The sequence below is a fragment of the Oncorhynchus nerka genome, linkage group LG20 (assembly GCF_034236695.1).
Source record: "Oncorhynchus nerka isolate Pitt River linkage group LG20, Oner_Uvic_2.0, whole genome shotgun sequence".
NCBI lineage: Eukaryota > Metazoa > Chordata > Actinopteri > Salmoniformes > Salmonidae > Oncorhynchus > Oncorhynchus nerka.
This window is the reverse complement of record NC_088415.1, coordinates 33,909,247-33,926,775: the sequence shown is the minus strand read 5'-3', so window position 1 is coordinate 33,926,775 and position 17,529 is coordinate 33,909,247. Positions and strand designations below refer to the sequence as shown.

The following is a 17,529-nucleotide window of genomic DNA, read 5'->3' as shown; positions in this document are numbered from 1 at the left end:
TACATGTAGCACAAAACTGCCACGGCAAAATTATAATTCTAAATAGTCCATAGTGGTAATGTGGGGCTAAATGTCTAGTGTGCCATAGATCATTTTATGAAGTACATTTAGAGTCATTTTAACATTCAACAACAACAACAGAAATATCCAAGCACTGATGGAATTCATTAAAACACAGTGCCCCTTTAGAGCTTGGAGGGGAGTATGATTATGTTAATGTCTACAGTTACTGTCTCAGGTGGGTTCTAGGACTGTGTCATTTTCCCTTGGCCCTATAGTGTAGTTGTTGACTCTGCCTCTGCTCTAATTTCCCTCTCTGGTGTCTGCTGTGAGTTCAATATCTTCCTTTCTCTCTGCTCTCCTCTTCCTCCTTCCTGCTTTGTGTCTTATGTGTGCTCCGTGTATCTTGACTGTGGTGGACTTCTCTGCCTACGGTAGGTCTGACGGCACGCGGCGCCCCTCTCTGGCCACTCTGTGTAAGCGCAGACCAGAGCAGGGGGAAAGGTGGTGGTGGGCTGGGCTTGTGGAAGGGGATTGGCAATGATGACAGTGGGTGCTATGGCTTTCTAAGTCTTGCAAGCTTACTGTAGGTGCTGTGGGTGCTTGAGGGTCTAGCTATGGGAGCGATTAAGCTGCTTCGCAAGTCCACTGATTTGATATGTTGCCACACCGACTGCCATGATGATGTCTTGAGTATCCATGGAGAGGTTGCAATTTGGGTCAAATATATATTTTTTAAACGATATGACCTCTGAAGTGGAAATGTTTGAAATGGTTTTGAAATGAACATGAAACTCATCCTATGGTTGATGGTTGATGAATGATGACGAGTGCACTGAGGCAACCCAGTAGAGATCACTAACATGCATGTGCAAAGGGTGAGGTTGGCTATTTGTCAAATTATGGGTGAAACTTTACCTCATTGAGATCATTAAACATGTTTGCACAATCGTGTTATCTAATCAAGCACATTATTGTGCATAGTAATCATCACAGAAGTATTTTACAGTAACTATAATACAAGTATTTTACAGTAACTATAATACAAGTCTTTTACAGTAACGATAATACAAGTATTTTACAGTAACTATAATACAAGTCTTTTCCATGCTCTGCTTTGAGTGTGAAATTCATATGTAATTTCTACAACCTAAATTCAGCTGTGCAAATATGCTCAGAGATCAAGGTGAGATAAAGTGGTTTGTATCTCTTGACAAAGACCAACTCAAGCCCTTTCAGAAGGTACCATTGAATGGCCACAACTTGACTTGAGAGTAATTATCCTGGATGACCCATGATGCTGCTGACCCATTAGGTTTTAGTCAACGTGTCCCTTCCTCCCTGGAGCAGTGATGTTAGTGGGAAAGAATGGTGGGCCAGAAAGTTTGACCACTGGTTAAAACGTGAGCCGCATTTGACTCCTCGTTAGACAGCATGATTCAAATGTACAACCCAGAGGTAAGTACAGTACACCAATTGACCGCATAGATTTGGATTTCATAACTCCACGAATGAGCTCACGAACCAAAAGTCATCATAGTTATGACAATGGGGGCATACTTTCGGACATACCGTTCGGTATCCTTAAATCCCACTGCATGTATGGTATGATTTAGACTGGAACTCTCCAAAATAGCATGACTTCCCATGGCTGTGCAATTTTCACGTACACAGTTTTTCAGGATTGCGAGGCATGCAATCTTGACTACCAAGATTATTAGTGTTGTTGATACAATCCTTACATGTACATCAGAAGACTATAAGAGACTGGGAAGAACTGAGTCATTTCATCTACATTTTGCTCTCTATACGGACTACTGTATTCTCCTGCATTGTGTGGCCTGGCATGCTCGAATGCAAAGCATTTACCACAACAAATTGACAGAATGCCACTATAAAGAGATGGAGTGTGTGTGTATGTGTGCATGCGTGTGTTTGAAGAGGGAGTGTATGTGGGCTTGTGTGCTTACGTATGCTTGTTGTTGGTTAAAAGTATGCTCAGTTAATGTGAGGTATATACAGTATGTAAGGCTGTGTATGCAAGGGTGAATACAGTGTATGTGTGAATGTGTTAGTAATTGGGTGGGTGTTTGTGTCTGTGAATGTGTGTTGTGTGTGGATGGCTGTCTGTGTTTTAGAATACAACGTAGAATGAGCTGCAGACTGCCCCGGTTCCTCTTCCAGGGTAAGCTCTGCGGTGAATAGCATGGCCCTACTAATTTACATATTGAGTAGTTTATGTGTCATGCACAATATTTAAAAATGAATATTCAAAAAGGTATGCAAAAAAATCCCTTAAATGGGTCAGTAATTCTACCATTAAAAAAACAATGTATTTCACCTTTATTTAACCAGGTAGGCCAGTTGAAAACACCTTTATTTAACCAGGTAGGCTAGTTGAGAACACCTTTATTTAACCAGGTAGGCCAGTTGAGAACAAGTTCTCATTTACCATAGTGTCATGGTTAGCTATTTTGTTAATTGTATGATCATATGAACTGACAATGGGATTTGTAAATGTTACCAATAACTATAGATACTGTACAATACATCTGTAACAAGCATTGTGTATTAGCAGAAGTTATTAGCTCATATCTGCTGGAGACAAGTGTTGCTTTTTCAGTCATTACGATGATTATGTCAGTGGAGGTGTAATCACTGTAGGACATGTTGTGGTATATTTGACTCTTATCACTCTATTATCACTCTGAGTGTTGCAATGGGATAGATCCTCAACGTTTCAGAAGCATGAGTAGTTACAGAGATCACAATCTCAGATCTGATCCAATCTATAGTACATGTCTGCCTCAAGGATGCTTTTACAAGATCTCTAGGGTGCACAGCATTTGTCCTGCCTGGGGCTACCCCCTGTTGCAAACTCTGACTACATATTGACTGTTTTACTTCACATTTTCTTATTTTTTTACATTCAGTATATCCCTCTATTTCTCTCTTCTGTCAATGACTATACAGTAAATAATGAACGATGAATATAGAGTGCAAAAGCAAATGGTGTCACCCAAGGAATAGTGAAATCAAGTCATGTTGCAACTAAGGTCATGTATGAAAAGATGTGCACACTGCACTGGTAACATCTGGGTAAACAAGGGGGGAAAGTGGCAGGTAGATGGCTGCTGTGACTAACCAGACTGCTGAAGAAGAACCTATAGGTGCTTTTTACTCTCTCTGTTCAAATGTCTGACGCCCCCTCTGCCCCCTCCGGCCCCCTTGTCATTCTAGAAACAGGACGATGATGATTATGATGAAGATGACGCTGAGACTGGTATGACTGGAGATGAGAAAGAGGAAGAGGTGAAGGAGAAAGAAAAGCTCGGGAAGCTTCAGTACTCCATAGATTATGACTTCCAGGACAACAAGGTGGGTGTTTTGACTTGAACAGGTGGCTTTCTTACGACCCATTAGCTTAAATAGACTATTTTACTGTGTTGGGAAAAAGTCCAAAAATAAGCTTCAGTGCACAAACGGCCTAAGCCTTTAGTCCAAGTTAGTTTTCAAAGCAATTGATTTATGCCATTTGGTGAGTGTTTTTTAGCCTCCAGAAAATGCAGCTTTGAATGAATATGTCTTGGTTGGGCAAAAGCCAAGGACAGCAGTAAATGTGACATTTCTGACACTAAAGGATTGATTCAACCCATCATTCTACAGTTATATCCTTTCAGGATAAAATCAGTCAAACTTTTACCAAGACTCGATTCCTTGTTTGTGTTATATAAGCAACGTATGAATGGATTTCCTTGACCTGTTACGCAGTGTTTGCTCCGTCCTCTTACTCTTCTGTGGAGAATCTTCTTTGTTCACTGAGACCTTGAGGACCTCACAACAGACTAAAGCATCGTAACGTGTTATACAAGCATAAAGCAAAGGCTTTCTTTCCTCTGTTCAAATAAATATCTGTTCCAAGAACAGAAGGTCGTCTCTGGAACTGTGAGCTGACACTTTCTGGGTACATAGTGCATTGAGGCAGATTGACTGACCCCTTTGACCCTTGACCCCTGACCCACAGCTCACAGTGGGCCTCCTCCAAGCAGCTGATCTCCTCTCCATGGACAGCGGTGGCACATCGGATCCCTATGTCAAAGTCTACGTCCTCCCAGACAAGAAGAAGCATTTTACTACCAAAGTGCACAAGAAGACACTGAATCCTACCTTCAATGAGACCTTCATCTTCAAGGTAGGCTACTGTACTTTGATCTCTCTCCTATACCGTATATCAGAATTATAAAGATAAATCTAATAGTCCTAAACTATGGTGGATGATCAGACCATAACTCCTGCCAGACAGCTAGTTTCCCAAAGCCTGATGCATCAGCTATGCTTTCTGTCTCATTCGATTCATCTGCTGGAGTGATGTTTCAGATAACACCTCATAATTATGTCAGCAGCATACCACCCTGCATACCACTGCTGGCTTGCTTTGAAGCTAAGCAGGGTTGGTCCTGGTCAGTTCCTGGACGGGAGACCAGATGCTGCTGGAAGTGGTGTTGGAGGGCCAGTAAGGAGGCACTCTTTCCTCTGGTCTAAAAAAATATCTCAATACCCCAGGGCAGTGATTGGGGACACTGCCCTGTGTAGGGTGCTGTCTTTCAGATGGGTCATTAAACGGGTGTCCTGACTCTCTGAGGTCATTAAAGATCCCATGGCACTTATCGTAAGAGTAGGGATGTTAACCCCGGTGTCCTGGCTAATTTCCCAATCTGGCCCTCAAACCATCACGGTCACCTAATAATCTCCAGTTTACAATTGGTTTATTCATCCCTGCTGGAAATGAGAATGTGTTCTCAGTCAACTTACCTGGTAAAATAACGGATAAATAAAATAATGGAGATTCCCCAATCCACTGCAGACTCCCTGCATCTGATACCAGCTAGCCTCCACAAGAGTCAGCGCCTTGCATGTGTAGATGCTCAGCTGCTTTTACACACATGTATTCTTTATAAGAGTAGTCCTCCTTTAAAACAATCTCTATTTTTTCCTCGTGTTTGTTTAATTAAATTAGGGTAGAAATAAATCCCTATCTTATAAAACTATCATAAAAATTCCATATATCTGGTAATATCTGAAGTTCAAAGACATTATTAGATGATTTAGGAACCATGACTTACAAGCTATTCTTCAGATATTGTGTAACCACTGTCTAATGTGTACAGTATATATATGACTCTAATTTCAGCAACCAGGAATAGCCTCAAGCGTCCCAATGTTAGAATCTAATTAAAGCTACAGTCTGTTCCCAGGTGCTTTCATTAATGTTAGTGGGTGTGTGTGTGTGTGTGCACATCTGTGTGCATATGATGGAGATCAGATGTATAGACTATTCATTAAACTCGATTCTGGCTAGAGAACGTGACTGGAAGAGCTTGGCCAGTGATAAAGCACAACTTTTGAAGCCTATGAGCTGAGCTGATCTGAGCAGGGGATAGGATGGGATTGAGCTGAGCTGATCTGAGCAGGGGATAGGATGGGATTGAGCTGAGCTGATCTGAGCAGGGGATAGGATGGGATTGAGCTGAGCTGATCTGAGCAGGGGATAGGATGGGATTGAGCTGAGCTGAGCAGGGGATAGGATGGGATTGAGCTGAGCTGATCTGAACAGGGGATAGGATGGGATTGAGCTGAGCTGAGCAGGGGATAGGATGGGATTGAGCTGAGCTGATCTGAGCAGGGGACAGGATGGGATTGAGCTGAGCTGAGCAGGGGATAGGATGGGATTGAGCTGAGCTGATCTGAACAGGGGATAGGATGGGATTGAGCTGAGCTGATCTGAACAGGGGATAGGATGGGATTGAGCTGAGCTGAGCAGGGGATAGGATGGGATTGAGCTGAGCTGATCTGAGCAGGGGATAGGATGGGATTGAGCTGAGCTGAGCAGGGGATAGGATGGGATTGAGCTGAGCTGATCTGAACAGGGGATAGGATGGGATTGAGTTGAGCTGATCTGAACAGGGGATAGGATGGGATTGAGCTGAGCTGATCTGAACAGGGGATAGGATGGGATTGAGCTGAGCTGATCTGAACAGGGGATAGGATGGGATTGAGCTGAGCTGATCTGAGCAGGGGATAGGATGGGATTGAGCTGAGCTGATCTGAGCAGGGGATAGGATGGGATGAGCTGATCTGAGCAGGGGATAGGATGGGATTGAGCTGAGCTGATCTGAGCAGGGGATAGGATGGGATTGAGCTGAGCTGAGCTGATCTGAGCAGGGGATAGGATGGGATTGAGCTGAGCTGATCTGAGCAGGGGATAGGATGGGATTGAGCTGAGCTGATCTGAACAGGGGATAGGATGGGATTGAGCTGAGCTGATCTGAGCAGGGGAGCAGGGGACAGGATGGGATTGAGCTGATCTGAGCAGGGGATAGGATGGGATTGAGCTGAGCTGATCTGAGCAGGGGATAGGATGGGATTGAGCTGAGCTGATCTGAGCAGGGGATAGGATGGGATTGAGCTGAGCTGATCTGAGCAGGGGATAGGATGGGATTGAGCTGAGCTGATATGAGCTGAGCTGATCTGAGCAGGGGATAGGATGGGATTGAGCTGAGCTGAGCTGATCTGAGCAGGGGATAGGATGGGATTGAGCTGAGCTGAGCTGATCTGAGCAGGGGATAGGATGGGATTGAGCTGAGCTGATCTGAGCAGGGGATAGGATGGGATTGAGCTGAGCTGATCTGAGCAGGGGATAGGATGGGATTGAGCTGAGTTGATCTGAGCTGAGCAGGGGATAGGATGGGATTGAGCTGAGCTGATCTGAGCAGGGGATAGGATGGGATTGAGCTGAGCTGATCTGAGCAGGGGATAGGATGGGATTGAGCTGATCTGAGCAGGGGATAGGATGGGATTGAGCTGATCTGAGCAGGGGATAGGATGGGATTGAGCTGAGCTGATCTGAGCAGGGGATAGGATGGGATTGCAATCCAGTTAAAGGAGAACGCCACCTCCCTTCTTCCTGTTTGACTGCTGACAGGCTGTACTGTTTGGTTCTGCTGAGTGAGCAGCACACAATTCAGGCTGGCTCTGGCCCTCTGTTCCTCTTATCCCACTAATCATTCCCATACGCCCATCACTTCTCTGGGGGCAGAGAGAGCATCAGCTCTCATTGCAGGGAAATACAGCCCAGACCCATTATAGAGATGACCAAAGAGGTCCAAGATACTCTGCCCTCATTTATGCACTTCCATATTGTGAGATTCTTTGGATGCTACATACAGCTATTTGTGCATGTCTGGTTCTCATCATTCAAGGTCAAAGTATGTAGAACAGGTAAAAAAAAAAAATCTAAAATGGCATTGGCAAACCTGTTCTCAAAGACTCGTTAAAACTCTCCTCAACTAAGCAAAGGTGTTCTTGCTTTAGAGGGTAACATTTATAAAAGATGGTGCTAGTAATGTTGATGTTTTTCAGATTCCATTCCAAGAGATGGGTGGCAAGACTTTGGTCATGCAGGTCTTTGACTTTGACCGCTTCTCTAAGCACGACGTCATCGGAGAGGTGAAACTACCCTTGCACAAACTGGACCTGGCCCAGCCACTGGAGGAGTGGAGGGACCTGGACAGTGCAGAGAAAGAAGAGGTAAATGTGGAGTACTATCTCCCCACTTTCACTCAGTCCTTTGAAATATCATGTTCTGAATATCAGTTCAGAGCGATTTTTATCCTCATGGTGTGAATGGTTCCCTTATATAGGTGCTTCTTATGGGTAAGGACATGCATACAATTAACATTGAGGATGAATGTTATTACATTGAATACGTTGTGTTCTCCTCTTCGCCCTCTTCTCCCATCCCACACGCAGCAAGAGAAGCTGGGAGATATCTGCATCTCTCTGCGCTACGTGCCCACTGCCGGGAAACTCACCATCTGCATCCTGGAGGCCAAGAACCTCAAGAAGATGGACGTGGGAGGACTGTCAGGTGAAATATGGAAAGATAATCACTGTGAACAAAACACTGGAAACAGATGCACTGTGGAGTATAAGCTGTCCCTACCTCCCATATCCTGTTTCCATGTGTTCCCCTTGGTCAAGGACAAGGACATTGTGCTGTAAGCACCAGTATTCTACCTCCATTCACACAGTACGAAACCCAAATCTGTATTCCCATTAGAGAGCTAATAAAAAAAGAATACAGCTATTTTCAGTGTTTCTTTGTGCATAATAATGTGGTAGAGGCTAAATACCAGTCAAACCTTGCTGCTGTAGACTACATTGCAAGCAGCCAATCTCCGGGGCGATTCAGTCTGTGCTCACGTGCTGACTCTGCAGTACCCACCACTCTCCTTTCAATAGCTCCACTCCCTTCAGCTAAACTGCACTGCAACCATCTGCTGGCGGTTTACTGCATTGCAGCCACTGCTGGGTTCCTTTGTGTTGTTACTAGAGTGCTGATGATAGTGAAGTATTGTGTTTTAAAGATCAAACTCTGCTGAAACTGTGATAAATGGGCAGGAAGCTAAATCTACTAAGCTACAAAAGAGCCATGTTTGTTAATTATCCCAATAGTGAGTCTGTGATCAGGCTTGTTTTAATACCTGGCTGTGTGTATCGCTCGCTCTGTGTGCAGATCCCTATGTGAAGATCAACTTGATGCAGAACGGCAAGCGTCTGAAGAAGAAGAAGACCACGGTGAAGAAGAACACTCTGAATCCATACTACAACGAGTCCTTCAGCTTTGAGATCCCTATTGAGCAGATGCAGGTAGAGTGTACAGCTGGGAACAAAGCACAGACAGGCAGGCAGACAGACAGACAGACAGACAGACAGGCAGACAGACAGACAGACAGACAGACAGACAGACAGACAGACAGACAGACAGACAGACAGACAGACAGACAGACAGACAGACAGACAGACAGACAGACAGACAGACAGACAGACAGACAGACAGACAGACAGACAGACAGACAGACAGACAGACAGACAGACAGACAGACAGTTAGTTTATGGAGACTTCCTCAATTACACAGAATGGTCAATGGCAAATACATCTCAACTGATCCCTCTGAACCCTTCAAATGTGCCCGCGGGCAAAGGCACTTAGCTAATTATCCTACCACAGTCAAGTAAGGGCATAGAACAAACCAAAATATACTATATCACAAAGCTACAGAGATCATACTTCGGCGTCTGTGGATGATGTGACATACTTAAGACATACACTTAAAAACATACATGTACAGTATGCTGATTAGGTGTAGGAGGAAGTGGATGTGATTAACATGCACTGGCAGTGTGACAACATCATCCATGCTGAAGGGAGTTTCCTGCCTGGGCTGCTAGTAGCTCCATCTATATGCATCAGAGCGTCTCTGTTTCTCAGAGGGCTGATTAGCATGCCGTGCTAAAACCAGAATTAAATCACACCCCCTCGTGTATCATTGCTTTAATACCTGTGGAATTGGATGATACACCCTAAATGACAGTAATGTGTACAGCTGGGTGGGAACAAAGTGCCCAAAGGCATACAGTACATGCACCATAGAATTAGATGATGCAATTGTATTCTGTAAGATCATTATAAATGCCAATAATGTAACACCTTTCTTTTTCTCATTCCCTAGAAAATCCAAGCTGTGGTCACAGTGCTGGATTATGACAAGATTGGTAAAAACGACGCCATCGGAAAGATCTGGGTGGGCAGCAAGGCGACGGGCACCCAGCTGAAGCACTGGTCCGACATGCTGGCCAACCCTCGCCGCCCCATCGCTCAGTGGCATCCACTGCAGCCCGAGGAGGAGATTGATGCTTCGCTGGCAGCCCTGAACGCCAAGAAGTAAACCTCCTCTACCCCAAACACCCATACCCAAACCTACCTATCCACCTCACCCCTGGTCATACACATCTCCCAATACTACATTCCAAACCAACACACCAACCGATTCTACACCCTTCACCTCAAAATATACATAAATATACATATCCTAATTGACGTGATGAAAACATTATAGAGTAGAAAAGCGTTGTATTCCCCCTCAGCTGTGCCATTCCACAAGGAGATGTTACAAGACAGATTACTCATTTGATTGCATTGGAAACATACATTTGTATTGGGGTTGCAGTTAGTAACATGTTATCATGAAGATAGAAGCCTAGCGTGCGAAAACAGGAGTCCGATGTGATGGAGGATGAGGAAAGTACAACCATGTATTCACTCTTTCTGTACCTTTTCAACCCCCTCCCCTTAGAGAAAATGTTTGCTTCAATACTGCTTAATACTTCAAATGCTTTATACTGCCATGTAATAGAAGAAAAACACAAGCAGGTTCATTCCTTGGGTGTATTGTTGCACCATGATCCACACCTGCCAGTTACTTACTGACTAGATGACATTAGTTTGAACTACATTCCTAGAGTTGGGTAAAGAGTAGGGATAGCCAATATCCAGATACCCCACACTGTTAACACACTGCCTTTTTGATCATTAGCTCATCTGCTCACCCATATTCTCAGGTACACTGAGAGAAAACTGAAACGTCATGCCTTTCTTTCTAAACGGGTTGTCATTCAAAATGCTCCGCAACATGATTTGAAAACCTCTGTCTGGTGCTGGATTGGTTTCTTGTTCAATGATCTGAGACTAGTCTAAGTATATCACTGAAATTAACCAGGGGATAGTCTCTCTAGAGTGTCTCTCGATAGCACAGTTTGTGGCTGTCAATCAACAGAGTTGAGATGTGAGACGTGTTTAGGATAAAGGGACTATGAGCCACTGTAAGGGTCTAGCTTGGGCTATGCTGGGAAAGCATGCGAGAGACAGAGAGAATATCTATGTGGAAACTCGAAGGACTGAATGGGACCCTGGTTGACACAATGTTGTTTGTCAGGTGTCTATTCTACTGCCTGCAATCTACCACCTTCTCCTCCACTGCCTCTAGTATATATAATCTATCTCCCTGTTCAGTGCTACTGCCATTAGTCATGGATTCACAACAAGGATTTCACTTCTTCAAAGGAATCCCTGTATCCGTCTTACAGTCATAAAGGAGACAAGCCTTCTAAGAAATGAAATAAGCAATTCTCAACTACCAGGGACGCCTTCCAATTAGCTGTGTTGTTTTTTACTCACCCTCTTATTTTCAACTTCAAACACTTTTATTCCTCAAGCACTTTAAATCCAAATGTTCTGTTCTGCTTATCCTACTCTCCAAAACCAGAGCTTTAACAATTTATTTTATGATGAATAATTCCTGGTAAAAAAAACCTAAAAAAACAAGAGCAAGAGAGGGAATTTGAGTGAATCATTGTTTTTGTTTGTTTGGTTTGATCATTTGTAACCTTGCCTGTCTTGTGACTATACTTTGATTGTTCTGAGAACATTTTCTCTTAAGTTTGATTGAAAGGATAAGGTCTGGAAGGGGGTACTGTTGTGTGTATGTTATACACAGATGGCCAAACTGCTGAGTCCAATTGCACTATACTGGATATCACTCTGTTATGTGGTTATAGACGTTGTTCTTTGATCTATGTTGTTTTTGTGACGAGATGTTGTGAGTTTGAGTTGGTTGTGGAGTGTACAGCCACACAAGTCAGGTCTCATGTTAGAAAGTCTGCTGATTGGGAAAGAGACACGTTTTAGTCAAATGCTGCTCCTCGGATCCTTCACTTGAATGAGTGATTTTTACACTTTGACTTTTCTCTTGGGATAAATTTGATTATAAAAGTGGGCATATGACTGAATGAAATGTACAATTTGCTTACCCTCTTAAACATGTAAAAGTCCAAGCAAATATATAATTAGATAAGAGCCACCCTGGTCATTTTATGGAACATGAACTGTTCCTGTGCACCATCTTGTTCAAAAAAACAAAATGGTACGAAAAACGACTCGATTGTGTTCAAGAACAAGCAAAGCAATTTAATGTTTTAACAGTTTGATAACTTTTATACTGGAAGATTTTTGGGAATTACAGTAGTGATTGTTGGTTAATTTATTACTTTTCTCTATTGGACAACCATTTCTTCATTTATATGTCCAGTAGGGGTCAGATTAGTTATGTTTTACATTTAGTTTCTTCTCTATGTTCAAAAAGCAACACTAAAGAAAAGACAACATGCAAGCAATCAAACAACCCATCGCTGTGTAGTTTCCTATATACATAGTTCATGCATGTTTCTACAAAATACTGTACATAAGAGCATGTTTTAGAGATGAAGCAATTATATCTTGTGTACGTACGTATGTGGGTGTCATTTGTCATTTTAATACTGTAACAATGGAGGAAAACGATGCACAGTATATTTTCGAAATGAATCAAATGTGTATTATTTTCCATGAATGAGTTATTGGAGAGAATGTCATAATATATTAGAAATACGATCCTGTCCACGCCTGAACTTTTGAGCAAGTGCGTTGTGAAGTACTGTGTGTGAGTTCATGTAGGATGAAAACGTAGCTGCATGCTTGCTATCTAACTCCTTGTGCTATTTCATTTGGACTAATCATCATTTATTTCATATGAATTTATTCATACAATGTTTTATTTTGTGATTATTTAAGTTTATTGTTGTTTTCTTTACAAATATCAAACATTTAGGGGTCTCACAGTTCAAGAAATATATATATCCCGAAGTGGAACTCTCCAATGATCAGTGCCAATGCTGAAATGAGACAGAACTGAATCCACACATCTCCACACTGTGGACAAAAAGCCCCCTATTGTACATTTATTGGTTTTGTTTCACTTTGCGTTGGTTTAATGACCTGATACCCTTTTGCAATTCTGGATATTTGACAGTGTTTATTAAAGGAATATGTGTATGTGTATACAGATAGTTGAATTAGATCAAAACTAAAGCCATAAGACTCAAGCACTAGCTCTTTAGAGCTCTGCTGAGTAACTAGAGTTAGAGAAGTGTTTTTGATGACACATCTATATATTCCTAGTTCAGTGTTTCTCTTCTACATTACCTTCAGAACTCTGTACTCATCTAGATTCCAGAAGGCAAAATACTGAGCAGTTGTGAGTTTAGTAGAGTGGATGTGATTTTGTTTTCTACTATGAAGTTGTTGAAGTTGTCTTTATTTTCTAAATGTAGTAGCAGATTTTTTTCCTGTGATGTCATTTGTATATGCCTTGTTTTGATAGTAGGAATCATGGGTCATGCTCTTCTTATGTCAAAAGATGCTATCGGAAATATTCAAAAGGCGGCATGCAGAACATTTACATGATCCAACTGTGTGTCAGGCTGGTCTGTCGGTGATCATTGGGCTGAGTGCAATTCATTTAGGACCCTGACTGCGGTCTATGGACCCCTCTATAGGAACTATGCTGTCACGGAACAGCTGAGTTTTCATCTCCAGTGGCTTTACAGACATGACTTATACATATGATATATCGTGATCAACGATATGCCAAACAATCTATATCTAACTTGTAACAATGCCAAGCCTCAGCATCATTTCTTTGATCAACATCTGGTGCGTTCATGGTAAACTGTAAAGTTAAGATAAATAATCTACAGCATAATCTTAGCCACTTTGATGGAAACTAGCTGTGTCAAGTCGACATTTTGTCTAATGGCAACACTATTTAAATAATAACAGTGTTGTCTGATGTCCCATTCAACATGTTTGCAACAATGTAATAGCAGGATCATTGATGTTGCTTCTTCACTCAAATGTAAAATGTTACAATCGAACCTGTTGGACTGTGACCGAACCGAGGCACATTAATCCAGTTGAAGATTTCAGTGTCTTTCTAAAATACTGCCAGTATATCCATCTATATTTACAATTCTATGAAGATCCTCATCAGTAATCTGTTTGAATCTATTTCAGAGCCAAAATAATTCCACTGATGCGGATGCAGATTAGACGATAAGATAACTTTCATTAAAGGTTAATATACAGCACATTTGTGTCAAAAAGATTGTTTCAATGCGTTTTACACTGCCACGGTCATTGCAATCAAGACCACCAGCTGGACAGTTAGGTCTATGGAGGAAAGAGACTGAGAACTGTGTGTTTGTCTGTATTTATGTATGTGTGTTATAGCAGAGGTTCTCAAACTTTTTGGGGCCGGTGACCCTTTTTGTGATAGCAAATTCATCAGGGACCCCCTCATAAAAAAATATATATATATATATATATAGCATACAGGGAGTTTTACTATGACTTCGGAAGTGCATGGCCAGACTAAGGAACATTTTAAAGGCCCACCTCTTGGCATCTGAGAAAATGTTGCAGTTTTCAAGCTAATATCCTGCAATTCTACACAATTTTGCAATGATGCAGAGAGAAAATGTTTCAATTTTAAAGTTGGAAGTGTTTTGTTTTTTTGCCCTAACACCACACAGATGATTCACATGATTAAAGCGTGATGATTATTTGAATCAGCTGTGGAGTATTATGGCAAAAACCAAAAGGTGCACCCCTTGGTGTCCTGAGGACTGAGTTTGGGAAACCCTACCTAAATTGAAGCAATAACAAAAAACTCTGTTTTGGTAAAAAGCTGAGTGATGGGCCTGGAGAAATGTAACAACTCTTAAATGCATAGACAGAGCTATGGATACAAGGACTGACCATCCACACAATCAAAATGATAGTTTTAACAATATTTTGAGGCTATGCAGTGTTTGTTTACGTTTACATCGTTTACAAACATTGGACTAAAACAAGCTTATATTTTGGGTTCTGATGGGGTAAGATATGACAGTTGAACTAAGCTCACAAGTTATATTATGGTAAAAATGGATGTAGCAACTAAGGATTCTCGCTTTAAATTACAAAGCATTTACGTGTGGGGGAGGTACAATCATTTTTCAGAAGAAAAATGGATAATTGGTGGAGCACTGTGGATACCATCATCCCTGTGAGCCTCCCAGGCCCATGTTGCCCAAGGTTAAGAACATAGATTCTAGATGAATAATATGACATTGTATTACACCCTCTAAACTTATTCCACAGATTCATTGAACCTGAAATATGATTTGAGATATGACCACGGACCCCACTTTGAGAACCCCTGTGTCATAGGAACAAAAAGCATAGGACCTTTCTAAAGTGAGCTGTTGCAGTGCAAAAACACAGTACTACTGCAACTTACTATACCTAAACATATATATCTGCATGCCCAGAATACATAAACCATGCCTAATTGTACATTTGTGGTGATGAAAATAATTAACAAACATATTTTTATTTACAAGGGTTAATAGAGTTTAAAATTATTGCTATTATAGTATTACATATTTGTTGATAGCCTAAATTGATAAACTGTATCTACCTTATGCACAACTGCTTCAGAAACTAACTGTAGGCTATATCTCAGCAGGGGAGAAACAACGGATTGAGAGCAGGATGATTCACACACTACATACCACAGTTCTTTTGTACTACTGGCTGCTTTGTTTCTATTAAATGACATTTAAGTACATTATAAAAAAGGGGTCAATGGGACTAAAAGGGAAACTAGAGTCCATCATATTCTCCAACTTCCATGTCCGCAATGTGTTAGGGGGTGTCATTGGGCATAGGTCACTCACCACCTAACGATGTGTTCTCCTGTCTCTGTTTGCGTAGCTCGCTTTGTACTGTAATAATCACTAGGTTAGTGTTGTGTTTCTTTGTGTTATATTAAGAATGCGAAACTGCAGTAGGGCCAATTGAAGAGACAATTATTGAACTTTTCCACCATGAAGTCACTGTTTTGTCTTACCATTAATGTGCTGTTGTTGTGGAACTGGGCTCGCGGAGGTCTTTGGATCCAGAATTATAATGACAGATTTTCAGAGGAACGTCGTCCTTCACGTTTACAACATGGATATATATACAGTACTGCCAAAATGCGCAGAATATTACCAACTCTTTGAACTTTTCCTTCACTCCTCATTCTCCATACTAGGATTGTATTCCAAAAGACTGTTTTCCTTTGTTCTCTCTTCATCCTCTTTTTAAGCCTCAGAGGACCATGAGATTGTGCGTCCTCAGGCTGTGTTTCTCTGTGTCTTAGTGTTGTGGTGCGTGTGTTCATGTCAGTACTTGTGCCTACTGTGGATCGCATGCTTTAGCCCTTGACTGGACACAAAACGTTGCTCAAATACAAACTCCCTACAGCCCGTCAGCGGATGAGCATCGAGGATCCTTGTAAAGTTATCGAGGGAACCAAATAACTCAATACAGATCTATCATAAGTGTTACCAGCTCTGTACGAAACAAATAGGAAATAAAGGCCTTTTAATTAGCTTGGATTCATGTGTTGTCTGTGCATCATGACTTGACTTTGTTCTTTACAAGGGGATTTCAACTTCAGCATCAGAGGGCTGGATTATGAGCTACCCGTTAATTTCGCAAGATATCTGGAATTTATGGCACATTGGTAGTGAGAACTCAGATGATTTATTATTTAACCATCTATAGTTTATTAAGCAAGTGATCAAACCACAGCTGTGTGTACAAGTAGAATGTCAGTATTTCGGTCTCGTATAACATTTACATACATGGTAAAGTTATTTCAACATAAAATACTGTCTTTAAATATACGTACAGTTCATTAGACTGATAGCTGTATTGGTCTTTAAGGAAAGGCACATAAAGAAGGCCCTTGTATGTTGTTCCCTGTGCATTACAAATCATGTACATGTTTCACTTGAAATAAAAAGAGGCTGTCCATCTTCCAACATAAGTTACTATGTGGGCTCCAACGGTACGGTTTAATAGGACACATTAATACTATAATCGGTACAAATATAGTTGAGTATAGGTTCAAAGATTCTAAACCAAAAAATGCATAAATAAATTATTAAAATATCTTAACAAATGTGACAAGTATGACATCTCAGAGACTATAGTAGACCACACTGATGAGCAGCTCAGAGAAAAGGGTCTGTGACGGAAATTGAACTACAAACCATAAAGATGAATCATAAACAAGTCACAACATCTCACATCAGAAGCATTCATGGCAATGTGTAATGTTATCACTGCAATGAAAGATTATTGAAAGTAATTCCTATGAGTGCTTTTTCAGTAGTTTGAGAAAAATAAAGTTGTTTTTGCAGTGCACAATGAAGCACAAAATAAATACAGTATGTTTGTGATGTACAGGTAAAATATGTGGATGTGATATTGTTTAGATTGCTGGTCTGGAGCTTGGCAGTTTACTGTACCCCAGACCAACACTCTCTTTGTGCGGACGCTGTGTGCTCTTCACACCTTTGACCTACTGGTATGAAGTGGGCCTAAGAGCATAGAGGTCAAGGGTCGAGGCAGGGGTCATCCGGATTTGGAAGGTTCCTCACCATGCCTCTGAGAACAGCTGGCAGGTAGGTGTCACTAAGCACCATGGTTCAGTGTCAGGGTGGGAGGGTACCGAATGCTAATGATAGTGACACGTTGCAAGCATCAGGGAAGTGTCTGACTTTTTACAGGGGGCACCACCCTTTTACTTGGACAACTTGCTGATGACACGAATCAGAGCCCCGTTCTCGTCCTTCAGTCTTTGGTTGTCTGATTTGAGCTCTGTCAAGACCTACAGGAACAGAGAGAGCAGCATTAGATTGTCATGGTAGCTTGTTCTC

General features: G+C 41.7%; 2 protein-coding genes across 6 annotated transcripts in view; one reads left to right on the top strand and one right to left on the bottom strand.

Moving 5' to 3' along the window:
• Positions 1 to 16,193, top strand: part of LOC115102321 (synaptotagmin-2-like) — a 29,664-nt gene extending 13,471 nt beyond the window's left edge. The window contains exons 4-9 of the mRNA XM_029622145.2: positions 3,241 to 3,378; positions 4,025 to 4,192; positions 7,420 to 7,587; positions 7,810 to 7,927; positions 8,576 to 8,709; positions 9,573 to 16,193. Of these exons, the coding sequence (XP_029478005.1) occupies positions 3,241 to 3,378; positions 4,025 to 4,192; positions 7,420 to 7,587; positions 7,810 to 7,927; positions 8,576 to 8,709; positions 9,573 to 9,788 (942 nt within the window). The 3' untranslated portion in view covers positions 9,789 to 16,193. The remainder of the gene's footprint in view (positions 1 to 3,240; positions 3,379 to 4,024; positions 4,193 to 7,419; positions 7,588 to 7,809; positions 7,928 to 8,575; positions 8,710 to 9,572) is intronic.
• Positions 16,194 to 16,347: 154 nt separating this feature from the next.
• LOC115102323 (protein phosphatase 1 regulatory subunit 12B-like) overlaps positions 16,348 to 17,529 on the bottom strand; it is a 43,304-nt gene continuing 42,122 nt past the window's right edge. For 3 of the 5 annotated variants that reach the window (XR_010460165.1, XR_003859437.2, XR_010460164.1), the window contains one exon: positions 17,391 to 17,480. Coding sequence is in view for 2 of the 5 variants with exons in the window: in XM_029622154.2 (XP_029478014.1) it covers positions 17,394 to 17,480 (87 nt within the window). In the remaining 3 variants the exon portion in view is untranslated. Of the gene's footprint in view, positions 17,481 to 17,529 lie in introns of all 5 variants that reach the window. The other 2 variants (XM_029622154.2, XM_029622149.2) reach the window with 1 other exon arrangement.